Below are 27,789 nucleotides of genomic sequence, written 5' to 3' on the forward strand. Positions count from 1 at the left end.
TCTTTCTTTCACTCTTCTTTTCTTTCTCCCGCCCTCTCTCCCTCTTTTTTTCTTCTTTTGCGGTACTGGGGATTGAACCCAGAGGAGTTCTACCACTGAGGTACATCCCCAGCTCCTTTTAATAATCATTTATCTTTTTTTTTTTTTTTTTTTTGAGACAGGGCCTTATTCAATTGAGAAGCAGGCCTCAAACTTGTGATGCTCCTGCCGCAGCCTCAGCTGGGATTAAAATCGTGCATCGGCCATCGAGCCTGGCTCCCATTTGGTCTCTTCACAAATCCTCCTTGAATTGACATTTGTAAAAACACATTCAGTTCCGTGTCCTCGACTCTGTTAGTCTTTTTTTTTGTTGTTGATGTTGGTCTTGTGCAAATGACAAATATTTTGAACGCAGGAGACGGAATGAGAAGCTTTTTCTGCGTCCAGGATTCAGTTTCCCTCCCCCTTACCCTTTGACTTTCTTGGGATGAAAGTATGTATATAGTATGTATGTATTTTGAATAAGAGAGGCTGAGGCAAGAGGAACTTCATAGCCAACCTCAGCAATTTAGTGAGGCCCTAGGCAACTCAGCATGACCCTGTCTCTAAATAAAATATAAAATATGGCTGGGGATGTGGCTCAGTTATTAAGCGCCCCTGAGTTCAATCCCCAGAACTGGGAAAAAAAGAAATGATATATGGATGTGGAAGCTGAGGCTTGTTACAATGGCTTGTTGCATAGTTTTGTAATATAAATGCTTAACACTTTCTACCTTTGAACAGTTTTTTTTTTTTTTGTATGTTTTTAAAACCTTATAAAGCATGAATATACGTTTCTATTAAAACCTATCATCTGGGCACGGTGGTCGCTCACCTGTAATCCCAGCGGCTCCCAAGCCTCAGCAAAAGCGAGGCACTAAGAACTAAGTGATACCCTATCTCTAAATGAAATACAAAATAGGGCTGGGAATGTGACTTAGTGGTCAAGTGCCCCTGATACCCACCCCCCAAAAAATGACCTATCAGAAGCTGGGTGCAGTGGCACACACCTATAATCCCAGCAGCTAGGGAGACTGAGGCAGGAGGATCTAGAGTTCAAAGCCAGGGCTGGGGATGTGGCTCAAGCAGTAGCGAGCTCTCCTGGCATGCGTGCGGCCCGGGTTCGATCCTCAGCACCACATACAAACAAAGATGTTGTGTCCGCTGTTCAAAGCCAGCCTCTGCAATTTAGGGACACCCTACCTCTAAAAATCAAAAAAGGGGTCAGGGACTGGGGATGTGGTTGAGTGCAGGGGGTTTCAATTCAATTTCCAATACCAAAAAAAAAAAAAAAAAACCCAAACTATCAGAAAACAGGAACCAGCAATGTATGGTGGCTGCTACTGAGTAGAAAGTTGATACAAGTTGATACCCCTTCTAGGCTTGAGAAGATAAAGGGAGGAAATAATGTTAACAGGAGCTGGAGGCACCCCACCATCATAAGTACAGTGTTAAAAGAAAATAATTACTGGATTCTCTCTTCCTTCTGTCTCATCTCCATGTAAATTTTGTTTTGTTTTGTTTCCTTTTTTCTCTGTTCCTATTCCTGTGCAAATTGTCTTTGTCTCTTGTTAGCCAAACTTACCCTATAAATAGCCTAGTTTCAGCTGGGCTTGTTGGCCTAGAACTGTAATCCCAGGGGCTAGGTAGGCTGAGAGAAAAAGATCACAAGTTCAAAGCCAACCTCAGCCATTTATGTATGTATTTATGTGTGTGTGTATGTATGTATGTGGACTGAGGGATACCAGCAATTGAACTCAGGGTCACTCAACCACTGAGCCCCAGCCCTATTTTGTATTTTATTTAGAGGGGTCTTAACTGAGTTGTTTAGTGCCTCACACTTGCTGAGGTTGTTTACCGGTGACAGTCCTTGCTTCCTGAATGCTGAAGTATAACACCAGAGAAGCACGCTAAGGCAAGTGTAGAGTGGAAAGTGGAAGGCTTTATTAAAGGACAGCAGAAAAGACTTCTCCCCGGAGGAAGAAGGGGACCCGAAAAGCTAAATCCGTGGAAGGGGGAGGTCTTCCCTTTTAGTCTTCCCACATTCAAATCTTTTGTTTCTCTTTATCCTGCAGTGTTAGAATGCAGGTGGGAAGGCTAAAAGGTGGGAGATAGGTGGACTGAAAGAGTAATCTGGGCAGGAAGGGCCTGGGGTGGTTTGATTAACACTTCCCTGTTTGCTGGGAGCTGTTTCTTTAACAGTTCCTTGGGAAGGGTTCTGGTCTTGGGGACATTAACATTTCAATTTCCCCAAGTGCTGCTCTGGTTTCCTGGACTCCATTCTCAATAATGGCCTCCATTTTATTTATCTTTCTCTATATTAGAATCGATTTACCTAACTACACTAACTACCTATCTTTAAATCTGGCTTCAATATCATGTGTCTATCAATATCTCTCTTTAATCTTCTTTTATTTATTTAGTTATTTTGGAACCAGGGATTGAACCCACAGGTGCTTCACCACTGAGCTATGTCCCCAGCCCTTTTTATTTTTTATTTTGAGACAGAGTCTCACTAATTTGCTTAGGGCTTTGCTAATTTGCTGAGACAGGCTTTGAATTTGTGATTCTCCTGTTTCAGCCTCTTGAGCTGCTGGGATAACGGGTGTGCACCATACCTGGCTATATGACAAGCTATTTCTTGTTTTGTTGTTTTTTGTTTGTTTTTGACTGGGGATTGAAACCAGGGGTGCTTAACTACTGAGCCACATCCCTAGCCCTTTTTTATATTTTATTCAGAGAGAGGGTCTCACTGATGTGCTTAGGGCTTCACTAAATTGCTGAAGCTGGCTTTGAACTTGTGATAAACCTGACTCAGCCTCCTGAGCTGCTGGGATTATAGGCCTGAGCCAGCATGCCCCACCCCACTTTAAGCTTCTTTTAATCACTATAAAAATATATTCTGTAAACTAGCAAAGTACATAGGCACTAATTAACTGGATTTACAGTACTCTAAGATTAACTGGACTTTTTAAGAATTCAGATCTGGAAGAAAATAGATGTGGGTGTGAAGGTGAGGTCAGTCATGGAGTTTTTAGATTTAAAGCTCTAGTTCCTCTTGCCTTCCCTATTTATCTTTTTACCTATCCTGATTTCTTCCATCCTACCTCCCTCCCATGGCCTTGAAAACTGATGCACTTTTTAAATCCTAATTTTCTGGTATGACTGTTAACCTTATAAAATTCATAACTATCCTGGTGCAGTGGAGTGTATCTGTAATCCTAGTGGCTCAGGAGGCTGCGGCACAAAGATCATGAGTTCAAAGTCAGCCTCAGCAATTTAGTGAGGCACTAGGCAACTCAGTGAGACCCTGTCTCTAAATAAAATATTAAAAAGGGCTAGAGATGTGGCTCAGTGGTTAAGTGCCCCTGGGTTCAATCCCTCATACCAAAAAAGAGAGGGAGAGAGAGACTGAGAACTAGCTTGGCTGTCTTATTTGTCCCTTAATTCTAAGAGGCCTTGTTTTTCATGGGAGTCCTTGACTATCATTAGAGCACCCTGGGTTCTTCCCCTAGCACTGCAAAAAAATAAATCTTAACTATGGGGTGGTGGTGGATTCAATACAGCTTTCTGCAACCACTGTAGCCCAAATTCAGCTCTTTCTTCTATAAGCCATCAAAAATAAATCCCAGGGGCTAGGTTTGTGGCTCAGTGGTAAAGTGGTAAAGTGCTCGCCTAGCATACATGATCCTCACCACCACATAAAAATTAAATAAAGATATTGTGTCCACCTACAACTAAAAAATAAAAATAAAAAAAAGTAAATCCTAGGCCAGGTGTGGTGGTGCACACCTGTGACCCCAGATACTTGGGATCTAAGCTGAGGCAATAGTCTTAAGTTCAAGGCCATCCTGGACAACTTAGTGAAACTGAAAGGATAAAAGAAACTGAAGTTAAAATGTAAAGGACCAGGTATTGTAAAGTTTCTGAACTGCACTCAGAACCTGAAATTCCTGTGGCAGTTAAGACAATTCCCAGAACTGCCCATTAGATATGTGTCGAAATCGCGCTGACCACTTAGTTGCTTAACAACCTGGACCCTGTGCAGCTCGGCACATAGGCACCTCAGGGCCCAAACCAATCAGTTTAAATGTATCCCCCTCCTTAGGACTGACCTATCACTCTCACCCGACCTGTTCCCGCCAATGAATGTGCTAATCATGTCTGAGAGTTGTTGTTTGATTTTCCTGCACCTCATGATGATTTGCTCTGATGTATGCAAAGCCCCTGCCCTCCCCAAAAAGTGTACTTAAGCACTGCTTAACCCCTGCTCGGGGCTCTTGGCCGCTCTCCTTTCTTGAGTGAGCACGGAGCCCCAGCGCGCTGGATTTTCAATAAACCCCCTTTTGCTGTTGCATGAGTCAGTCTCTTGGTGGTCTCTTCCTCCGTCATTCGCCGGTCCCTTACAAAACCTCGACTCAAAGTAAAAATTAGAAAGGACTAGGGATGGGGCAGGGGTTGTAGCTCAGTGGTAGAGCACTTGCCTAGCATATGGGCTTGATTCTCAGCACACATATAAATAAAATAAAGGTCCATCAACAACAACAAAAAAAAATTTTAAAACATTATTTAAAGAAAAAACAAAAAAGAAAAAAACTAGGGATGTAGTTGAATGCTACAGTACCTACTATATGAGGCCCAGGGCCACTAGAGGAAAAAACAAAAGGTAAATCCCAAGATATGAGGCACATCCTTGTATTTATAATAAATAGAGGAGGGTCTGTCAGAGTTGAGAAAATACTGAAAGCAAAAAGATTAGGTTAGGGGCCTTGGCTAGGTCCAATAAATGCTTTAATAAAAAGGTCAGTGGATAGTGGCATGGGAGAGTTTCAGTTTCAGCTTCTAGCGGATTGATTGATTGATTGATTCATTCATTCATTCATTCTTCTGCTTCTTCCTCCTCTTCTGGTTGAAAGCTAAGTAGCATATGTCTAATGTAATATGGAAAATAATAAATAATTATAAAACAAATATTCATTTGATGTCCAGTAAGGTTTTGTTTTTATTTTATATTTATTTATTTATTTATTTATTTATTTTTTGAGATGAGGTCTCACTGTGTGGCCTATGCTGGCCCTGAACTCCTCTCCTCTAGCAATCCTTCCAGCCTTGGCCTCCCAGTAGCTGGGCCTACAGGCACATGCCACTGCACTTGACTCCCAAAATTTATTATATAAAGAACTTGTCATCACAGTGCATATCTAGTGCATCAAATATAGAATAGAGAGAAGATCTGCACCAAAAGTGAAGTTAAGGAGCTGGGGCTGTAGCTCAGTACCGAAGCACTTGCCTCATATACATGTAGGCCCTGGCTTAGAGTCCCAGCATTGCAAAACAAACAAAAATAAAGTTGAACTGGTTGTGGTGGTGCATGACCATAGTTAAAATTTTTTTTTTTCTTTTAAATAAGTTGAGTCAGTCTTAGTGGTGCATGCCTGTAATGCCAGTGACTGGGAAGGTTAAGTATCACAAGTTTGAAGCCAGCCTCAGCAACTTAGCAAGACCTGTCTCACGATAAAAATAAATAGCAAACAAGTTGAATGAGGAGATAGAATTAGTTAGTTTTGTAGAATTAGTTTTTTGGTTTTTTTTTTTTTTTTTTTTTTTTTTTTGGCACCAGGGATTCAACCCAGGAACACTTAACCAGAGTCCTAGTCCTTTCTTACATTTTATTTAGAGATAGTCTATGCTAAATTGCTGAGGCTGGCTTTGAACTTGTAATCTTCCTGCCTCAGTCTCCAGAGCTCACCACTGCACCTGTCAAATTGAAGGCTTTTTATTCTCCCATTAAAAAAACCAGAGCATTCTTGTTATCTAAAATGTTTATACTATTTTATAATTGAGGCTTGTTCTCATTCTGAAAATGATTTGAAGCAGGCTTATGCTTACTGCAGCCTTAAATGCCTCTGTCAGGTAGCTGTTTAATCTCTACTCCTCCCCTCCAGCCTCATTGACTTCCTTCATTTCTTCCCACCACAGGGTCTTTGTCCTTGTTCCCTCAGTTTGTTCTCCCTGACCCCCAACATTCATATCCTTCATCTCCTTCAAATCTTCAAGTTTTTTTTCAGTACTGGGAATTGATTCCAGGGGTGCTCTACCATTGAGTTACATCCCCAACCCCACTTTTTTTAGTACTGAGGATTGAATGTACCCATGCTTAATCACTGTGACACAGCCTCAGCCCTTTTTATTTTTTATTTATTTATTTTTTGAGACAGGGTCTTACAAAGTTGCTTGGGGCCTCCTTAAATTGCTGAGGCTGGCTTTGAACTTATGATCCTCCTGCCTCAGCCTCCCAAGCCTCTGGGATTACAAGTGTGCACCCCTATGCTCGGCCTCCAAACTCTTTTATTTATAAATAATAAATAAAATAAAAAACGTTGGGCACATAGCCAGAACAGGGCCGAGCCACCACCCAACAATGGCGACCATGCCTAGGGCTTTAGGCTCTAGGCTTCCGGGTTCTTCTTCCTGTCTAAGAGAAGGGGCCTGCCAAAAGAGCCTACCAAAAGAGCCCAGGAGCCCAATAGAAAACTGACAACAGGTGCACCAACCATAACCACACACACTTCCCGTGGGGGACGTTTCAGTCCCTAAAACCCACACTGCTGCTGCTGCAGACGCTTTTGCCTCTAGTGTAGCCTACGCTGAATAAACTGATCTCTGGACGACCTGGTGTGCTCCTTCACTGAGTGGTTGGGGTCTTCGAGGGTCTTTCAAATAATAAAATAAAAACAATTTTTATTTTATTTTTTGGTCCTGGGAATTGAATCCAGGAAGGCTTCACTACTGAGTTACAGCCCCAATCATTTTTATTTTTAAATCTGAGACAGGGCCTTGCTAAGTTGCTGAGGGTCTCTATCAAATATGGATACTAACCTTCAACTTTCCATCCTCATGCCTCAGCCTCCCCAGTCACTGGGATTTCAGGCATCACCATGCTCAGCCCTTTTTATTTGAGACAATAATTCCAGGGTTTTGCTGAGCCTGGCTTTGAACTTGCAATCCTCCCACTTGAGCTTCCCAAGTAGCTAGTATTACAGGTGTGGACCACTGCACCGGCTTCACTCAACGCTTTACTTTTTTTTTTTTTTTTTAGTCTTTTCAGTAAGACTTTCATTATGCAAATGAAACACATCACCCCCTGCATTTTCTACTTTTCTTTTCATAAACTTATTATTAACATTTTACATATTTTGCCTCTGTGCTCTCCAGGGTCTACAAAGCTGTGCACTGATTGGCGGGTAGACTGAATTGGAAGATCAGGAAGTTTTCATTAATCCACAATTTTTCGTCAATTGTTTTTTTTTAAAGCAACAAGTACTATTCCTGACACCAGAATACAAAGATAGAACAAAGTTCTTGACTTCTGGGAGCTCACAATCGAGTGGGGGAAGAGTTAAATTCTATGTGAGTTAAGGCCATGACACAAGTATGGACCACGTGATCTAACTGCATTAATGAGGAAGCTCTTCTCCGGCAAGATCAGGAAGACTGAAAGATGCTTAGAAATTATCAATCTTGTGGGCGGTGTCTGAGCTTCTGAGCTCTCCCACAACATCCCACGCGGAGGTCTAAAAAACGCCAGACAGGAAATCACGGTAGTACTGAGACGGCGAACTTGGGGAGCCCAGGCAGAGGAACTAAGAAAGATACTGAGGACGTGAAGTGGGAGGAGCCAGGACGCGCTCAGATGACGTCATCAAGAGGCCTCCGGTGGTCTCCTGCGCCCCGCGTTCGCGCGTTTTTCAGGGGCGGAGCTTTGGCGCATCATGGCGGCTGGCCAGGCTCAGGCTCCTAGCTCCGTGAGTGCTGCTTTCTGGTCCCCCTGCCCCTTTTTTCTTGATCTAGATTTTATTTCCTCTCATGTTGCTTCCATTTTGTCTCTCTTCCCTCTCGACATTGCTGGTCGTGGTCGGGGGGTGGGGGACTGTCAGGCAGTTTGCTCCTACTTCTCTCACTGGTTCTGCAAATATTTTTAGGTTATTGGTGCTGCGCCCGCTGTGAACCTTAAGCGCGTCCCCATCCACTCTCTAGTGGCAAATCAGGAGCAGGTTAATGAGGGAGCTATGGGGATGTGGATTTCTGAAGGAGACCCCTGACGCAGCTGTACAGGAAAAGGAAGAAAAGCTTCAGTCTAGCAGTGTGTGTAGGAGTAGTTAGCAAAGCAAGACAGCACTGCAGACGTTACAAGGCGGACGGAAGTAAATACTTGTTGAACAGCAAGAGAGAGAGTAGGTGTCTTTAGAAAAAATAAGTTCAGCTGGGAATGGGCTTTGGAAGGATCCATGTCTTGCTGAACAGCACTTTTTACTGGGAGTTGTTTGGCGGATTTGGAGCAGAAGAGTAGGTGAGATTTGGGTTTTACTTTGCTTAAGTTGCAGTGTGGAGAGTTGGAAAGCTATGGTTGAAATATACTGAAAGAGGATGGTGGCCCCAAGGATGGCAGCAGTGTTGAAGGTTCCAGAGGTGAAGACAGGATAAAAAAGATAATAAAGAGAATCTAAAGGACTGATCTTGTTTAGGGAAAGGAAAGACTTAAGGAGCACATTCTGGTTTCGGATAAAACAACATTTTTTGTTAGTTCTGTATGCTAAATTAGTGAACAGAGCATTAAAGAGTGCTAGAAGAGCTAGGCTAAGTGATGCATGTCTGTAATCCCAAGGACTGGGAAGACTGAGGCAGGAGGATCCCAAGTTTGAGGCCAGCATATTTTTGTGTGTATTTAGCTTTTAGTAACTCAAATCCACACAACAGGAAAAAGAAATGATTAAAAATTATATTCTGCTTATGTCTTTTTTTGTGTATTGTCCACTATCAGGAGGCATATTTTTATGTATTATAGGATAGTATGTCCTTTCCTTTTGTTTTTGTTTTTTTCTTCAGTGCTAGGGATAGAATACCTAGGGCCTTGCACAGACTAGACAAGTGCTCTACCAGGGAACTACATTCTTGCCCTGAACTAAGACTTAAGGCTTCAAGTTCTAACTTTACTTTTGATCTTCATTTCTTATGCCCTCTGGATTTTTTCCCCCTATTCCTTTATTACCCAAAGATTCCTTGGGGCCAGAATAGTCATTAAAATGTTATAATCAGATTTACTTTTCCTCAGGAGCAAGCCTGGCTTGAAGCTGCCCAGACCTTCATCCAAGAGAGCCTTTGTCCAACTGGCAAGGGACCTAATGTCCAGTTCACTCAGTCAGTGATTGACTGTGTGAAGACTGTTTGGTTGTCCCAGGGGAAGAACCAAGGTTTTACACTGCCCCTCAGCTACAGGTATGAAAGTGGAGGTTGGCAGGAAGAATGAATTTGGGATTAAAAAGGAATTACCTATAGTTATAAAGAGGGGGCGTGAGAAGAGTGAGTGGAGAACACAGTGGTCTACATACAACCTCTTCTATAGAACTTTCCTATTCTCCATCTAACATTCCTTTTCCTAAAATTCTCCTAAATTGGCTTAAGTCAAGTTTATGGAAAAGGAGAGGAAGAAAGAAGAAGTGGGAAAATTAGAAAATTTGGAAAAAGAGCTCTCAAAGTGGGGAGAGAAGCTGGTATTCTTTTCATTTTGTGTATTTGGAAACTTAGATACAAAGAAATGTTGACTTTATGAAATATGGATTATTGTTTTTAAGACCTGAAGTTAGGTCTTCTGAGCTTTTTTAAAAATTAATTTGGGTTTTCTACTACACTACCATTTCATAAACTGTACTAGGCAATGTTAATAAAATACCACAAGAAAAGAATTTCATGGCCAAATAAATTGAGAGGTTCTGAATATAATAACATTCCCTGGGAGAGTCACAGGGCTTATTAATATATCCAGGGCTCTGAAAAATTCTGCAGAAAGAAACTTTTTTACCTCCTCATAGAAATGACCATTATCTTGGAGACAGGTTCTGTTATCCACATCTATAATCGTAGCTATTTGTGAGGCTGAGTCAGGAGGATCACATGTTTGAGGTCAGCCTTGACAACTTAGCAAGGATATCTTGACAACAATTGTCAGCCTTGACAACAAGCAATTATATCTCAAAACAAATACAACAACAAAAACAAACCCCTTGGGGCTAGGATTGTGGCTCAGCTATAGATGGCTCGCCTAGCACATGCGAGGCCCTAGGTCTGATCCTCAGCACCACACAAAAATAAATAAATAAAATAAAGGTATTATGTCCAACCACAACTGAAAAATAAATATTAAAAAAAAACTGTCTTAAACATGAGGTATATTATTCCCATGAATATGTTTACATTTTTACTACACATACATCTATCCCTAAGTAGTCTATAGTAGAGTTTTGTGTATCTTTAGATTTTATAAAAGTGGCACTGAACCTTACATTTTCTCTCTAATTTGCTTTTTGTGCTTAACAATATGCTTCTGAGATTTATTTATATTGATCCATGTAGATCTAATATTTATTTTTACTGTTCTATGATATTCTGTTGTGTAAATAGACATTTTACTGTCTATCATTTAAAAAAATTTAAAACGTAAAAATATGTTTGACTTCATTTGTCATTTCCCAAATTTACCTGAGCATAGGATACTCTTTCCCTGGCATTCCTTTAAACTACCTGTGGCAGTATGGGACATTTCCCACAACCTGGCTATGTGTGTGTTGCTCAGTAAAGGAAAAGAAACTTTGGTGAGAAGATAGCTTAGTTATAATTTATTTTCTGAAACATAGTTTTAATAATTCTGTATAATTTTCTCATCCACGGAATTAAACCAATGATACTTAAAATGTTGGTCTGCTGGAACGTGAATCAACACACTGCTTCCTTTGTTGAGAAGGCATCTGTGTGTGTGTATGTGTGTGTGGTGCTGGGAATCCATAGAGGAAAGTCTTGCCTGTGAAAAGATTTAGCTGATAAAAAAAAAAGTGCTAGAGACATTGTGTTTAGTCATATACTTATTACTCAAGGTTAACATTTTGCCATATTTGTGTTAGTTATTTTTTGTATGATATAAAAGATTTAGTGAAGTCCCTTAATAACCATCCTGATCCTGTTCTCCTATAATCCTTCTTTGAAAGTTACTACTGTTCGTGCCATCAATCTTTTTTTTTTTTTTTGGGGGGGGGGGTACCGGGATTGAACTCAGAGGCACTCAACCATGAGCCCCAGCCCTATTTTGTATTTTATTTACAGATAGGGTCTCACTGAGTTACTTAATATCTAGCCTCAGTTTCCCAAGCTTCTGGGATTACAAGCATGTGCCATGCACCCAGCTACACCATTAGTAGTCATACCAGCTTGTACACATAGCAGAATACATCTCTAATTTTTTTTTTTTTTATACCAGGGAATAAATATGGGGGCACTTCACCACTGAGGTACATCTCCAACCCTCCTCATTTTTTTTTTTTTTTTAGGTACTGGGGATTGAACTCAGGGGCTCTTGACCCCGAGCCACATCCCCAGACCTGTTTTGTATTTTATTTAGAGACAGGGTCTCACTGAGATGCTTAGTGCCTCACCATTGCTGAGGTTGGCTTTGAACTTGTGATCTTCCTGTATCAGCCTCCCAAGCTGCTGGGATTACAGGTGTGCAGCACTGCATCTGGCCATCTCCAGCCCTTTATATTTTTTATTTTGAGATTTTTGAGACAGGATCTCACTAAGTTGCTTAGGTCCTTGCTAAATTGCTAAGACTGACCTTGAACTTGTGATCATTGTACCTCAACCTTCCAAGTTGCTAGGATTACAGGTATGTGTGTACCATTGCACCCAGCTTTTTTTTTTTTTTTTTGGTGCTAGGGATTGACCCCCAGGCTTTATACGTGCGAAGTACGTGCTATACCACTGAGCTATACCCCCATTGATAATTTAACTATTATTTGTATCATATCCAGTACGCACCATCTCAGCCTCAGCTTCCCAGCTGGTCTCTAGTACTGTGATATTCCATACTATGCAGGAAACTTGGCTGGGGCCATTGGAGTTCTCTATGGAGCTAAGAGCTGAGATGCTTTCAGGGGAGCTATTTGTGATATCTGTAAAGTATTCTCCACACACTCATTTCTTCAGGGCCCCCTCCCCCACTTTCCTACTTCATGTTCTCCCTGGCACCATATTGTTCAAAATATTCAGTGCAGACTTTCTTCTTGCATTCCCTGGATCTTTTCCAGTCACTGGACCCAGACCTCATCCTTATTTTTTCTTAGAGCTTTCCCCCCTCCCAATGTCCTTTTCACTCAAGCAAATAAACATGAGTTTATTTGTTTATTATCATGTCTAGTCATATTCCCTTTCAGTCCTTCCTTTCTCTTGGGGATAAGTCAGGGTTGAGGGTATCCTAGACTTAAACTCGTTTTGCAAAACCTCTGCTTTCTTCACTCTCCAGCTTTGTCTCAGTACAGAACCTCAGGACCTATCAGCGTCTCCCATGCTGCAGCCATCTGTCCTGGAGCAGCATTGCATACCAGACATGGGCCCCAGAGGCTAGGCCAAATGGGGTCCCTCTTCCCCGGGAGCGACTGTTACTTGTAGGAACATTAACAGACCTATCAGAGGACTTGGAACAAGGATGCAGGAATGGAAGCCTCTATGTGAGAGATAACACTGGTAGCCTGGGCTGTGAGGTAAGCAGAAGGGGAAGGTCAGATACTTCAGATCCAAATTAGAATGGTGCCTAGGGAGCAAGGTAGCTAATATATAGAAGAGGTGGATTGGATACTAGGGTCCAGGTTAACCTGTGCTCTTGTTTTTTTCCTAGCTCATAGACCTGGACCTTTCTTGGTTGGGCCATCTCTTCCTGTTCCCCAGTTGGAGTTACCTCCCTCCTGCCAGGTGGAATTCCTCAAAGGAAGGGCACTTGGAGCTCTGGGAAGCTCCTGTACCAGTATTTCCTTTGACTATCAGTCCTGGCCCTCTCACACCCATCCCTGTCTTGTACCCACAGATTGCATCCTGCCTGCTCAGGCATAGGTAAGTCTTCCCCTGTAGAGAAAGAAAAAATATTGTAAAGCTTGGAGGGTGATGGTGATTCATTGAAGAGAGGGAAATAATAGTTTTGATAATCATATAAATGGAATGTTCCTAATCAAGGGAACAGTGGAGGCTTAAAATATTAAGACTTAAAATATTAAGAGGCTTAAAATATTAAATAGGAGGATTCTTTGAAGGCAAGCAGAATTTGAAGGATTTAGAATAATACTTTGGGCTTTGGCTGTTTTACCTTTTACCAGATTGTTCCTTACAATGAGGGAAGACATTTGTATAAAGGGAAAAAGAAAAGTTGGGGAGGACGGACCTTCATTCTTTCCTTTCTCTTCCTTCTTAGAAGCAAGCTCAGAGGTGAGAAGCAAAATCTGGCCGGGAAGCTGATTCGATTGAGTGCTGTGGTGAAAAGTAAAAAGAAAGCATACTTTATCCTCTCTCTTGGTGAATTATCCCCAACTGTTAGCCAAGCCATCAACCATGTGTCCATTATCGTCCAGGTGAGGATTAGGATCCATTCAGGGGCCTTTCAGTATGGAAGGTGTTCTAATAGAAATAACATTGTAGCAGGAACCAGAAAGGAAAGGAAGACAGCCGGGGAGACTTGTTTTCTGGAACAGTACCATAGAAGGAAGATTCTAGATAGTGTTGTTGTCTGTAAGCAGGTAGGGAATAGATTTTGCTGCTGTGCAGTTCATTTGAGTAGGTGGCCTTTTCATTGTATTTGACATTTTTAAAAATTACCAGGGGCTGTTATTATATTTCCACAGTAGAGTATAGGTAACTATACTCTAACATTCCTAGCATGTGTAAGGCCCTGGGTCCATTCCCATACTGAGAAAAAAAAAAAAAAAAAAATCCCATGAAAAACCCAAAAAATTACCAAAATCACTTATTTTTCTCCTGCTTTAGGATGACCAAACAAAATTCAGTGCTGGGAATCAAACCCAGGGGTTGGTGCATATGAGGCAAACACTTTACTACTGAGCTATACCCCTTAGCTCCTGAAGCAATAGTTTTTGGGGAGGGTTGGAGGGGTACTGGAGATTGAACTCGGGGACTTTACCACTGAGCTACATCCCCAGCCCTTTATATTTTGAGACAGGGTCTCGCTAAGTTGCTTACGACCTTGCTGAGTTGCTGAGGCTGGCCTTGAACTTGTGACCCTCCTATGTCAGCCTCCTGAGGTGCTGGGATGACAGATGTGTGCTATCATGCCCAGCAAGCAATAAGTTTTAAGTAAGGTCTAGCAGTACTTCGAGATGTGATGTCCAGGGTCTGATTGGTGATCTTCAGCTGGGTTTTAGTTTTTTTGTTTTGTTTTGTTTTGTTTTTGGTACAAGGGATTGAACTCAGGGGTACTCTACCACTGAGCCTATTTTGTATTTTATTTAGAGACAGGGCTCACTGAGTTGCTTAGTGTCTTGCCATTGCTGAGGCTGGCTTTGAACTCATGATCTTCCTGCCTCAGCCTCCCAAACTGCTAGGATTACTTACAGGCTGGTGTCACCCCGCCACCCTGCCCAGCTTTTTTTTTTTTTAATGTTTATTTTTTTAGTTTTTGGCGGACACAACATCTTTGTTTGTTTGTGGTGCTGAGGATCGAACCTGGGCCGCTCACATGCCAAGCCAGTGCGCTACCACTTGAGCCACATCCCCAGCCCCCTTTTTTTTTTTTTTTTTAATATATGTATTTTTTTAGTTGTAGATGGACACAATGCTTTTGTTTTATTTATTTGTCTTTATATGGTACTGAAGAACAAACCCAGTGCCTCACACATGTGAGATAAGCGCTCTAGCACTGAGCCACAACCCCAACCCCTCAGCTGGGTTTTGAGTAGAATGGAGTTCTGTGAAGTTTAGCAAGATGATTGTGAAGTTCAAGTGTAATGAGTGTGTTTTGAAGCCTCTGAGAATGGCAGCAGTGCTTTTCTGCCTGTGGGAGGAGCATGCCCTAGAAGATCATTATATTCATGAGCAGTTTTATCCATAAAATTCCCTGAGGAAAAAGTTTTTTCAATTTCTTTAACAGTTGCCTTTCTCTAGTTCATATTATGCCCTGCATGGCATTTCTGGACTTTTTTCATCGTGGCGCTCCTGTTTTTTTTCCTCCTATAACCCCAAGAACATTCCCTTTTCTCACTTCACCTGTGTTTTCACTGCCCCCAAATTGTGCCTTGTACATTCAGAATTGTGAGCATTTTTTATTGTTGCCTCCTCGTTCAAGCGCTAGTCTCTTCCTTTTCCATTTATAAAAACCATGGGTAGACCATTCCATGTCTGAAATCCAAACTGCTCCAACATCGGATTATAAGTGGAATATTCCATACCTGACCTTATGTGATGGGTTGAAGTTAGAACACAGGTGCACTAAAAATATCAGATAAAACTACCTTCAGTCTATATGTATGAGGTATATGTACAACATAAGTGAATTTAAAGTTTAGACTTGGGTTCCATCCCCAAGACATTTTTTTTTTTTTTTTTTTTTTAGAGAGAGGGAGAGAGAGAGAGAGAATTTTTAATATTTATTTTTTAGTTATTGGCAGACACAACATCTTTGTTTGTATGTGGTGCTGAGGATTGAACCCGGGCCGCACGCATGCCAGGCAAGCGTGCTACTGCTTGAGCCACATCCCCAGCCCCCCAAGACATTTTGTATATGAATATGCAGATATTGCAGAATCTTAAAAAAAAAATCCAAAATTTGAAACACTTATGGTCCCAGGTATTTCAGATAAGGGTTACTCAGCTATATTATTCTTCAGGGCCCAGTTTAATTTATCTTCATTCAATAGGCTTCCCTGGTCATTCAGTCCATCCTGATGATCTATTCCCCCCCTCACCCAGCCTTTTTTTCCCCTTAGGGTGTTAGGGGTTGAACCTAGAGTTACTTTACCACTGAGGTACATCCCCAGTCCTTTATTTTGATTTGTTTTGAGACAGGGTCTCACTAAGTTACAGGCTGGCCTTGAACTTGCTTTCCTCCTGTCTCAGACTTCTGAGTAGCTGGGATTATAGGCCGTGCCACCATGCCTGGCTTTTCCAAATGCATATTGAAACCCTATCAAATGTGTTATTTTCTGTACTTGATAATATACGGCTTTATTATTACTTTATTATTACTCTGTCTGTGTTTACCAGAGGTTTGAAATATGGTTGAGAAAAGGGAATTGTTTATTGTACTTTCCTAGACCTCTATCCCAATACTAGAGATATATATATATATATATATATATATATATATATATATATACACACACACATACACACACCTAACACATATTGTTAACATAAATGAAATATTATGAGGTGGAAGAGGGGAAATGCTAAGAAGGGTGTATGTTTATCAATAGAGTATTTATGTAACCTACTTTTATATATAATGCAGACATTAATGTATTGCTAAAAATTAACATATTGATCTAATGGTTAAAAAAGGAATAGTTATTTCTAATTAAATTATGTGTATTCATTCTGAAGCAAATGTGAGGTGGAAACTATATTGAAAACAAACTATGTTTCCACATAGAGAAACACTGTGGAGGGCTGGGGTTGTGGCTCAGTGGTAGAGCACTTGCCTAGCCTGTGTAAGACACTGGGTTTGATTCTCAGCACTGCATATAAATAAGTGAATAAAATAAAAGTTGATCAACATCTAAAAATTAAAAAAAAAAAAGAAAAACACTGTGGATATGATTAAAACAAATACTAGTATATTATATTTATGACCAAAATATCATGATAGGCATTGACATAAATGATGTATTTTTCTTAAAAATGTTTTCTTTTATTCTTAATAAAGTACTGATAAAAACAAAGTACAATATATTATCAACTATGTGGTATTTACATTTCTGGAAAACTCAGTATGTAATAAAAATTAAAAACTTCCTTATAAACAAACAAACAAACAAATAAATAAATAAATAAAAGGGGCTGGGGATGCAGCTCAGTGTTAGGGTACCCCTGGGTTCAATTATTAGTACCTAAAACAAACAAAAAACATTATATGTTAATGTTAGCACACATATATTTAGGAAACCTGTTTTTGAAATTTTTTTTTTTTTTTTTAAATAAGAGTATTTATGTATTCTAAAGGAAGTTTTAGGGATGATTTGTATCTTGTGGAAGGAATTAGGAAATATTTGGCCTCTCCTATGAGACAGGAGAGACCCTGAAAGTTCTGTGGCTTAAGATTTAATTGGTAAACAGGGAAAATTAAGAGAGAAGTCTCAAGAGAAACAGGTCTTTGAGGTTAAATTATAATAGGAAGGGACTGACAAAAGGATGGTGCTGTAGGGAGCATCTCATGTGCCATGTTGCCTACCTCTCTGTAAGCCAGATCCCTGCCCAGCTGGTGTGGCACCGTGCTCTTTGGCCTGGTAAGGCCTATGTACTGACACAACTGCGAGTATCCAGGATCCCTGGTTACCATTACTGTGTTTGGATGACCAGTTCCTCCTCCCATCTGATGCTGCTGGAACCAGGACGTGTACAAGAGCTGGAGCTGGAAGGACCCTTCTTGGAGGTTGATTCCAAATCACTTCCCACATCCAGCAACTTCCAGGACAAGAAGGGACCAAAAGGTCTTATGCGGGATTCTAGACTCTTAAATTATACGGTAAGCCTGAGGAAGAGATAGATCCTACAGCTTGTGGGACAGGAAATGTGGTTATTACAAGAGTAAGCAGATGGTGACCAACTGGACTTCTGGATTCTTTGCAGGGAATAGTCACTGGTGTGTTGAATGAGCCTGCTGGCCTCTATGAGCTGGATGGGCAGCTAGGGCTCTGCCTTGCATATCAACAGTTCCGTGCCCTCAGGCGGGTGATGCGACCAGGGGTCCGCCTGGAGGTATGTGAGAGATCAGGCCTGATTGCAAAGAGACCCTCCCAGTAACTTTTCTTACCTTCATAGGCTAGTCTTTTTTTGCAGCTGGATGAGAAACTCTGTTGCAAGAACATACAAATAACAAGTATTTGAGGGAATACTTTTCTTAAAAAATGATTTGGACAAGAGCTTAGAAAGAAAAGGAGTAATCTTAAATTCTGGGAGGAGGGGTTGGGGTCAAAGCAGCTTCTTCACAGAAGGCCTTCTGATTAGGGGAAGAGATGGCTAAAGCACAAGTCTAGGACCAGGAGCCTAGGAAGAAGACAGAGCCACACCTATCCAGCCAGGGGTTACCTGGTCCTCAGAAAGAGCAAAGGCTTACTAAAGCACATGGGAGATGATGCTGACTTAGGGAAATGGGTTGTGATGGTAGGAGAGGTGTGAAGTCTGAAAGGAAATAGTAGCCAACATAGGGGAAGTCGTGTTCCTTTCTCCTAAAACCCAGGTAGCAGAGACTAGTTACCCTGCCTGGGGTCACTGAGTTCAGTCTTCACTTTTTGCTTTTTCACTTTTTCATTTTCTTGCAGCTCCAGGATGTTCACCTCCTCCAGTCGGTGGGTGGAGGGACAACAAGACCAGTGCTAGCATCCTGCCTCCGTGGAGCTATCCTGCTTCGGGGTTTTTCCTGTCAGAAGCCTGGAAGACAGTCGTCCCACCAAGCTCATGGGGCTTCCCTGTATGAGCAGTTGGTGTGGGAATGGCAGTTAGGTCTTCCCCTCTACCTGTGGGCTGTCAAGGCCCTGGAGGAGCTGGCCAGCAAGTGAGAAGGATGAGGGTATGGGTTTGGGAGTAGGATACTTTCTCTGGAAGGGAAACAGGAACCTGGAACAGGGTCTTTGAGGGAAGTGACTGTGCTTCTTTCCCTGGTCAAGGCTATGTCCCCACTTGTTAAGACACAAGCAGTTCCTGCAGCATTCCTCTCCTGGAAACCCCAGTCTGGGATTACAACTCCTGGCTCCCACCCTGGATGCTCTAGCTCCGTCCAGCAGATCCATTCGGAATGCACATACAGAGATCCTTGAAGAGCCACATCACTGTCCCCTCCAGAAAGTATGAGGATGCAGGGAAAGGTGGGCGGCAGAACCAATGCACTGAAGGACCCCAGGGCACAGAGGACACAATTTGATTTCTCTTCTCCTTGACAGTATGCTCGGCTGCAGATTCCCTACTCTTTCCCAGCTCTGGACACTCTGGAAAAGGAAGGACAGTGTAGGGCTTGGGCCTCCTTTGACCCAAAGATACTTCTGCCTCTCCCAGAGGCTGCCCACCTGTCCACATGCCAACTCAATAACCGCCTGGCCTGGTCCTGGTTCTGTCTGCTGCCTTCTGCCTTCCACCCAGCCAAGGTAAGAGGCTCTAAAGGCTTAAGGAACTACCTCTTTTTGCCATCCATATTGCCCTGTCCTAGTCCAGGTCACTGTCACTTTTTGTCATTTAGACTATAGTCTTCTAGCTGCCCCATCTGTTCTTCGCCCCCACCAACTTATCTTCCCTGTGGCTATTCAAAAGAGTGAGGTAAGCCAGGCACAGTGGCACACACCTATAATCCAAGCAGCTCAGGAGGCTGAGGCAGGAGGATCAAGAGTTCAAAGCCAGCCCCAGCAACTTAGCAAGGCCTTAAGCAACTCAGTGATATCCTGTCTCAAAATAAAATATAAAAAAAGTGCTGGGGGGCTGGGGTTGTACTTAGTGGTATAGCACTTTCCCCGCATGTGTGAGGCACTGGGTTCGATTCTCAGCACCATGTATAAACAAATAAATAAAGGTCCATCAATAACTAATAAAATATCTTTTAAAAAATGCTGGGGATGTAGCTTCATAGTTAAGTGCCCCTGGGTTTAATCCCTATGACCAAAAAAATATAAATAAATAGATAATAAATAAGGGCTAGGGATATGGCTTAGTGGTTGAGTGCCCCTACTTTCAACCCCTGGTACAAAAAAAAAGGAAGTGTGAGGTAAAAATGTAACTTAGAGCTGGGTATGATGACACATGGCTGAACAGTTGGGAGGTTCAGTAGGAGTATCACAGGTTTGAGGCCAGCCTGGTCAACATAATGAGATCCTGTCTCAAAATAAAAAGGAGCTATGGATAAAGCTCAGTGATGGGGCACTTGCCTAGCATGCATGAGGCTCTGGGTTCACTCCCTAGTACTAAAAAAGAAGAAGAAATTTAACATGGACTATAGGATTATCTTGCTTAAATTCTTTTCTGGTTCTCCTAGTATTCATAAAGTAAAACCAAACTTGTCCCAAGAGGTCCTGCATGGTCTCTTAACTCTAACCCCTATTTATTGCTACTAAATGTGTGACTGCTTGTGGTATTTTTTCATGTCTGTCTTCTTTGAGTATAGATTCTTCGTGGTCAGAGACCATGTGCTTTTTGTTCATTTTATAGTGCTACCATTTAACACAGTGCCTGGCACATAGTGAATGTTCAATATTGGTTTAATTAAGTTTTTAATATGTCGGCCTTCCTCTTCCTGCAGGCTTTAGTTGGGGTTCTGGTGGCTTCATCTCATAAAGGTTGTCTGCAACTTCGGGACCGAAGTGGTTCCCTCTCCTGCCTGCTCCTGGCCAAGCACTCACAACCCCTCACTGACCCACAGCTTGTAGGTATGAAGCTCAGAGTTAAAAAGATGGTGGTATAGGGTAGAGGTTCTCATAATCAAGGGTGCCAGGAGGAAGCTTTTGCAGGAGTTTGCTAGAGATCTGAAGTAACATGACAATTAACAACTTTGATTAGAGGCCAGGCACAGTGGTACATGACTGTAATCCCAGCCACTTGGGAGTCTGAGGTAAGAGGATTACAAGTTTGAAGACAGTCTGGGCAACTTGGTGAGACCATGTTTTGAAATAAAAAGGACTGTGAGTGTAGCTCAGTGGTAGAATGCCCCTGGGTTCCATCCCTACCAACCACAAAAACAAAACAAAAAAATAATAGTTTTGGGGTGAAGTTTGGGAGACTGATATGGCAAGTAGAAAAAAGGAGCCAGGGAACCCCTAGCCAGAACTACAATTCCCAACATTTATTTCTGCCTCCATGGCTCCTAGCACACACCAGAATTACAATTCTTGTTTATAATATTCTTAATTTGGAAAAATAATGGTTTTATTTGGCTTACTGGAAATACATACAGGGCAACCCTGGAGAAGAAAATTTGTTTGGCATTTTCAAGATTTGTGTAAAAGTACAATCAAAGTCTTTTCAACTGGAAGGCCAGGGACAGGATTGTACATGCAGATGGGATGGTTTCTCCCTGGAGGTATCACCCCTCTAGGGAGTTGGGGGCTGGTGGTCACTTGTGGACCTTCACAAGTTAGGGGAGCAGTTCTCTTTTCTTGCAAAAATAGAGACTTTCTTCTAGGCTGCCTAATACGGACAGAGAAGTTCCAGTTGGTGGTAGAGAGGGACGTCAGAAGCAACTTCCCTTCCTGGAAGGAGCTAGGCATGACTGGTTTCATCCAGAAACAACAGTCCAGGTGGGCTTCTTGGGTTAGTGACTGTCCTCTTAAGTCTGAGAGGAAGGAAGGGTCTGGTGCAGGTTGGGGAATATTGAGGCCGAAAACACCCAATGGCTGGGCATAATGGCACAGACCTGTAATTGCAAGACTTGGGAGTCAGAGGCAGGAAGATTGCAAGTTTCAGAACAGCCTCAGCAACTTAGTGAGGTCCTAAGCAACTTAGCAAAACTCTGACTCAAATTTTAAAAAAGGGTTGGGGGACAGTGGGAGTATAGCTCAGTGGTAAAGCACTCCTGGGGTCAATATTCAGTACCATTTAAAAAAAAGAGAAAAACATCCAATGCCTACATCACTATTTCTCTCTGTCCCAACAGAGTCTACGTCCAGTTCTTTCTGGAGGATGCCCTGATCCTTCCTGTGCCCAGATCCTTTCATCACTCCTCAGCACTTCCTCAGACAGAGTCTACCGGCATAGAGGGACCCCACATAGGACAGAGCCGACTATTCTTGCTGTCCCACAAAGAGGCCCTCATGAAGCGGAATTTTTGTGCCTCCTCAGGAGCCACCTCAGGGTTGCTCAAGCCCACCCTCAGTTTCCATGTATCAGGTTGTTGGCTTGGGGGCACCCAGAGGAAGGAGGGGACTGGATGGGGCCCGCCTGAGCCCCTGACAGATGAGAGCAAGGATCAGAAGGTAAACTGGCCTCTAGGACTTAACTTTCCCTACCCTGAGCTCTAGGCTGGGACTCAGCACCCTGTTGTCCTTCCTCACAGGTTCTTCTCATCTTCCTTGGCTCTTCGGTCCGCTGGTTTGAGTTTTTGCACCCAGGGCAGGTTTACCGACTTGTGGCCCCTGGCCCTGCTGTGAGTGCCCTATTTCATCTTACCCTTCCCTAGAAAGTTGTGTTTGGGTTGGAGTTAAAAGGGTATACTAGTCCTTCCAGCTCTCCTAGAAGAAGGCTGGGTTTAGATGACCTAGAAGGCATCTCTATGTTGAGATCCTTTCCTTCACCAGGCTCTAGAAAGAAAGCAACATTGGAAGCTTTTGTGAACCATCTCTTGCCCAGCACATGCTCAGAGGCAGTCTTCCCATTTCCTGGCAGACACCAAAGTTGTTCGAGGTGGAAGGGTCATCCTGCACATCTCAGCGTCCTCTGGAGTTGGCTGGCTGTGTGTCCTGCCTCACCGTCCAGGATGAGTGGACCCTGGAGCTTGAGAGCTCTCCAGATGTTCTGGGAATACCCAAAGCATTGCCTGAATCCTCGCTGACCAACTTGCTTAGTGTCAAGTAAATGTCCACCAGCCCCTTCAGTTAATTTGACCATGCTCCATGTTTATTGGGTTTGGTAAATAGTCTGTTCTCTTTTTCAACCTAGAATTCCTGAGCTTAAGTGGTCCTCCTGCCTGACCCTCCTAAGTATCTGGGATTGCAGGTGTACCATCACACCCAACTAACATGTTTTGTTTCTTTTCTTTTTTGGTATCAGAAATTGAACTCAGCAGCACTTAACTACTTTTTATTTATTTATTTTGAGATAGGATCTTGCTAAGTTTCTTAGGGCCTTGCTAAATTGCTAAGGCTGGCTTTGAACTTGTGATCCTTTTGCCTCCCTAGCTGCTGGATTATAGGCATGTATCACCATGTGGGGCAACATGTTTCTTTAATGTGATTTATGTGGTAGAGGGGTAATGTCAGTGCAAGAGGGAAATTGTGTTTCATACTGAGTTTTTCCCCAAGTGCATCAGATTTGGAAATGATCACAAGCCAGGTATTCTTACACTTAAGGAAAAGCTTTAGCAATATGAAAAACCTCCAAAAGTATAAGGAAAAGTGCTGAAAATACAGAGAAGGACCTTCATTTAGTACAAGAAGTGGCCAGCTGATGGCTGCAGGAAAAACAGTAATCCTGGTATAAGCTTTGTGGGGCAATTGCAAGTACAAATGAAAAAGCTGTGGAGAAATTTCTCCCTGTATTAAAAAAATCCCATTGGGTTGTCTGTAATTTTTGTGAAATTAATCTATTAGAAGTGAATGTTTAAAGACAGTAGAATGAACCAGATGTAACTTTCCTATGTTCGTATACCACCTGTGAAACTCCACATCATGGAGATCCATAATTAGAATGGGATCCTGATTAGAATAAAGTATAGAATAAAGTACTTTATTATATATGTATAATGTCATATATGTCTAAAAACAACAACCACAAAACACCCCATAAAACAAAAATAAGAAGTGAATGTTTTGAGCTGGGCATAGTGGCACATACTTGTAACCTCCAGTGGCTCAGGAGACTAAGGCAGGAGGCCCTAAGCAACTTGGCGAGACCCTGTCTCAAAAAATAAAAAGGGCTGGGGATGTGGCTCAATGGTTAAGTGCCCTTGTGTTCAGTCTTGTTCTATATGTTCTGTACCTCCCGCCCCCCCAAAAAAGAAGTGAATTTTTTGAGATGAGGATGAAGCTCAGTAGTAGAACATTTGCCTAACAAGCTCTGAGATCAATCCCTGGTACCACACCAAAAAAAGAATGTTTCCAAGGACCTATATTTTTAGGGAGGGGGCCTGAGCCCCAAGGCTCAAATGACAGACTGAGATTCTAGATGGAAATACAAGTGGTGATAGAAGGAAAAGTCTTTGGTAAAGCCTCTGCTTCCAAAGTTATGTCAGTTTCTTTCTTTTAATTAAAAAAAAATTTTTTTCCCATTACTGGGATTTGAACCCACGGGTCCTCTACTATTGAACTGTATCCCCAGTCTTTTTAAATTTTCATACAGGGTCTTGCTGAATTTCCCAGGCTGGCTTGGAACTTGTGATCCTCTTGCCTCAACTTCCTAAGTAACTGGGATTACAGGGGTGCGTCATCACAGAGTTGTACAGGATTTGAATGCACTGCCACAACCCTGTTTTTCCCACACATCTTGTTTTAGTGAAGAGTTTGGCAGAGCTCAAGATATTCTAGGGGTATTATTTGTAATATTTCAGCTGATACTGTCACTCCTTTTTCTGTTCTTTGGACTGACCCTTTATGTCTTATATGGTCTTGTACCTCTGTTCCTAGCGTATTTCTTTTACCTTCCAGCCTCACTGATTCCTTGGTGTCTTTCTCAGCTACGATTTTGTCACGGATAATGTGTGAGTCACTTCAGCCCCTTTGTCACGCAAAGCCTGGTAATGACTGCTCCTTCAGGAGCAAAGTATGATAAAATGATGGGACCTTGTGCCCTGACAGATCCCACTAGCCACCCTCCCCTTCTTCTGTAGGGAACACTGAGGATGTAAGAAGGTGTGTGAAGCTAACTGTATCTATAGAGACTGTTGACTCCGAATTCCCCCCTCTCCTGGACATATATATCGAAGACCCACACTTGCCTCCCCCACTAGGACTTCTTCCAGGAGCTCGAGTCTACTTTTATCAACTGGAGAAAAGGGTTTCCAGGTGAAAATCTGTGTTGTGTGGTCACATCTCCTCTCCTACTTAGGTGCTTCTCTTGAACACTTAACCTCCACAAACTATGCATAAGGACAGCTTCTCTTTGCCATTTCTTTCAGTGTTAGTCTGTCGTAAATGCCCTCCACCTTCTTGAGATATTGCAGACCAGTCCTCCTCTTATTCCTCTTGCTTTGGTAGAGCTGGATCCAGGGTACATCCCTGGGAGTCGGGGAGTAGCCCACTTGTAAGTTGTGATCCATGAATCCCAGCTCCCATCCTATTCTGATTACTTTCTCCTCACCCTCACTATTCTTGCAGATCCCACAATGTTTATTGTTGCTTCCGGTCATCCACTTACGTGCAGGTCCTGAGTTTTCCCCCGGAGACCACAGTCAGGTCAGTATCTAGGTCCTGACTCTTAAACTTCATGACCTCACACCCACATCCCACTCATGTCTCTGGCTCTGGAACTTCTGCCATTATCACAGTCTTCTCTCATTATAGTAGACTGTTGAGTCAGAAGGATTCCTTATATCCCAAATAAAGAATGCCCAATACCTGTCATTTTACCTAGAAAGATTTTTAACATTCTAGACTTTGGAAGAATTTTCAGTCTAAAATGTAAATATCTCTTTCTTGGCTAACATCTTATGTTCAAGACTAATAAATAATTGGTGACTGTTGGAGATGAGGAATCAAAATTGGGATGGGGGCCGTAAGGTTTCCAGGAGAACATGGAACCCACAATTATCTCCATCCCCATGGCTGCTAATTTCTGCCTGTTTCTTTTTTCTTTTTATCTCTCTCTCTTTTTCTTCCCCCTGGATTGAACTCAGGGTGCTATACAACTGAGCTATACAACTGAGCTATATCTCCATACCTTTTTATGTTTTATTATGTGACAGGGTCTTGCTTTAAGTCGCTCAAGTTTATCTTGAACTTTTGATCTTTCTGCCTCAGCCTCTATCTTGCTGGGATTAAAGGCACATACTACCATGTCCAGTTCCTTCTGCCTGTTTCTTTCTTTCTTTCTTTTTTTGAGAGAGAGAGAGAATTTTATTATATATTTTTTTAGTTTTTGGCGGACACAACATCTTTTTATGTGGTGCTGAGGATGGAACCCGGGCTGCACGCATGCCAGGCGAGCGCGCTACAGCTTGAGCCACATCCCCAGCCCTCTGCCTGTTTCTTGATCCATCTCTTTCTCTGTTTCCATAGTGCTCCACTACCTCACATCTACCTGGCTGAACTTCGGCAGAGTAGCTGGGGCCCATTCCAGGCCACTGCCTCTTGCCATGTTGTTTCTGTTGTCAGCCTCCAGCTCCGGTGGGTGTGTGCTCATTGTACCAGTGTCTGCCCCCAGGTATGGATGGGAACAGGTTGAGCTGGGTGTGCAATGTCAGAGGGATGTGATGGGACAAAGAGGACTTTTCTAACCACTTTTTTCATCCCAGGGAAAGTGCCTTCGTCAGGGTCCCGCTTGCTTCACTCAGACGTCTATAAGCCAAGCCAGCATCAGGTGAGCATCTATCACACTGTTTTACTCCCTTGTTAAACAGCTTCATCTGAGTTAGCATAATTTCTAGCTCATGGGAATTGTTTAATAAATATTTTTAGAATGAATGAGGGTACACTGAGCTAAAGACTGGGAATGATGGGGAGGGAGATGTGTTGGATCCAGGAGATTGACCACTTGGGAGTTTTTTATTTCTCCCCCAGGCTTCTGGTAGAGGATGGGACTGCTGAAGCTATGGTTACCTGTACAGATTATCATGTGGCAGCAGCACTAGGGTTGTGTGCTAATGAGTGGTCCTCCCTCCTAGAGTTTGTCCGAAAGCCAGGGAGAGTAGTCTTGCAATTTATGGAACCTGGAGCCCAGCTAGAGGTGAGATGTGACTGGAAGGTAGGGGCTCAGATACCCAGCTTCCTGGGACTTTGGTAAAAGGTTGGGAGCTTGAGTTCTGACTAACCCGGAGTTTCCTTTTCTAGTCTTCAGCTAAGACTGAGGATCCTTTGACACTCTACCTCCACACACTTTGTACCAGCCCCTCTGTCCTCCGCCCCATTGTGCTTTCTTTTGAGCTTGAGAGGAAACCCTCTAATATTACTCCGTTAGGTAAGGGTGGTGCAGATAAATGGGTCCCAGGGAGGAGGCATAAAGGGTCAATAGGGAATTTTTGGAGTTGGGGAGAAGAGTGGTGAGTGGATACTAAAAACCACATGTGTGGTGTTTGTTTTTCTTCTCTTCCAATCTCAGAACCTCCTCGGCTACAGCGGTTCCAATGTGGAGAGCCTCTCCTGACTCGGGTGAATCCCAGGCTCCGACTGGCCTGTCTTTCTATCCAGGAGTCAGAGTACCCCATCTCCTTGGGGGCCTTTGCTTCCTCTTGTTAACCTGAACTACAAGAATCATCAGAAAATTCTTCCTTAGGGAAGGATTCAGGCCTTTTTCCTCCTGGAGTGGTTGTGGCCACTCCCCACATTCTTGGATTCACCAGCTGCTACCCCACTGTAATTTCTTTTATTCTGGTGCCAGCCTGTCTCAGGAACATTGTGGGAACAGCAAATCCTGCACTGTTGATATTTCCTTTGCTTGGGAGTCAAGGCATCTGCACTCACAGGTGGACCTAAGCATTTTGATCTTCCTTTGTGGCAGGAACTAGAGGAACAAAAAAGGCTTGCTCCTTGTGAGGATGTTGTGATAGGTCCTTTGACCTGCAATAAAGCACTCTGGGGACATTTCTCATTTAGGTTCATCTCTACAGTCTCAACCTCTCTTACTCCCTGGTGGCTAGCACCTTTGTTCATCATTTCAACGCTTTGTTTACACTATTGTGGAAAGCTATTTGTAGAAGAGCTTCTGGTCCAGCAGGCTGATACCAAAGTCAGGTCCCACAGGGAGTAAATTGAGGAGTGGAGGGCAGTTGGGAGAATATGGCTATGGTGCTCTCAGCAAGGCTGGGCCTGGGAAAAAGTGAAGTATGAGAGCCTAGAGACACTGGGAAGTACAACATGGGTGTGGGGGAGGGAAGCACCAAGC

The 27,789-nt window shown here is 42.7% G+C and overlaps 1 protein-coding gene across 4 annotated transcripts; it reads left to right on the plus strand.

The window, feature by feature from the left end:
* The first annotated feature begins 7,521 nt into the window (after positions 1-7,521).
* Ctc1 (CST telomere replication complex component 1) lies at positions 7,522-27,499 on the plus strand. 4 transcript variants are annotated; one of them, XM_027946803.2, is made up of 23 exons: positions 7,573-7,823; positions 9,131-9,294; positions 12,368-12,605; positions 12,740-12,951; positions 13,307-13,463; positions 17,309-17,587; positions 17,692-17,820; positions 18,384-18,616; positions 18,729-18,906; positions 19,002-19,202; positions 20,345-20,471; positions 21,224-21,338; positions 21,695-22,013; positions 22,094-22,183; positions 22,423-22,607; positions 24,399-24,487; positions 24,581-24,755; positions 25,068-25,145; positions 25,968-26,112; positions 26,204-26,268; positions 26,469-26,634; positions 26,739-26,865; positions 27,007-27,499. In XM_027946803.2, exons 1-23 carry the CDS (start codon positions 7,791-7,793, stop codon positions 27,141-27,143), a joined length of 3,642 nt encoding a protein of 1,213 aa, XP_027802604.1. In that variant the 5' UTR covers positions 7,573-7,790; the 3' UTR covers positions 27,144-27,499. The 4 variants fall into 4 exon arrangements, with proteins under 4 accessions (XP_027802607.1, XP_027802606.1, XP_027802604.1 ...); XM_027946804.2 differs by having other exon boundaries at positions 7,576-7,823; positions 24,399-24,451; XM_027946805.2 differs by lacking the exon at positions 27,007-27,499 and having other exon boundaries at positions 7,526-7,823; positions 26,573-26,634; positions 26,739-26,832.
* The last annotated feature ends 290 nt before the right edge of the window (positions 27,500-27,789 follow it).

This window comes from Marmota flaviventris, chromosome 17 (genome assembly GCF_047511675.1).
Source record: "Marmota flaviventris isolate mMarFla1 chromosome 17, mMarFla1.hap1, whole genome shotgun sequence".
Taxonomy (NCBI): domain Eukaryota; kingdom Metazoa; phylum Chordata; class Mammalia; order Rodentia; family Sciuridae; genus Marmota; species Marmota flaviventris.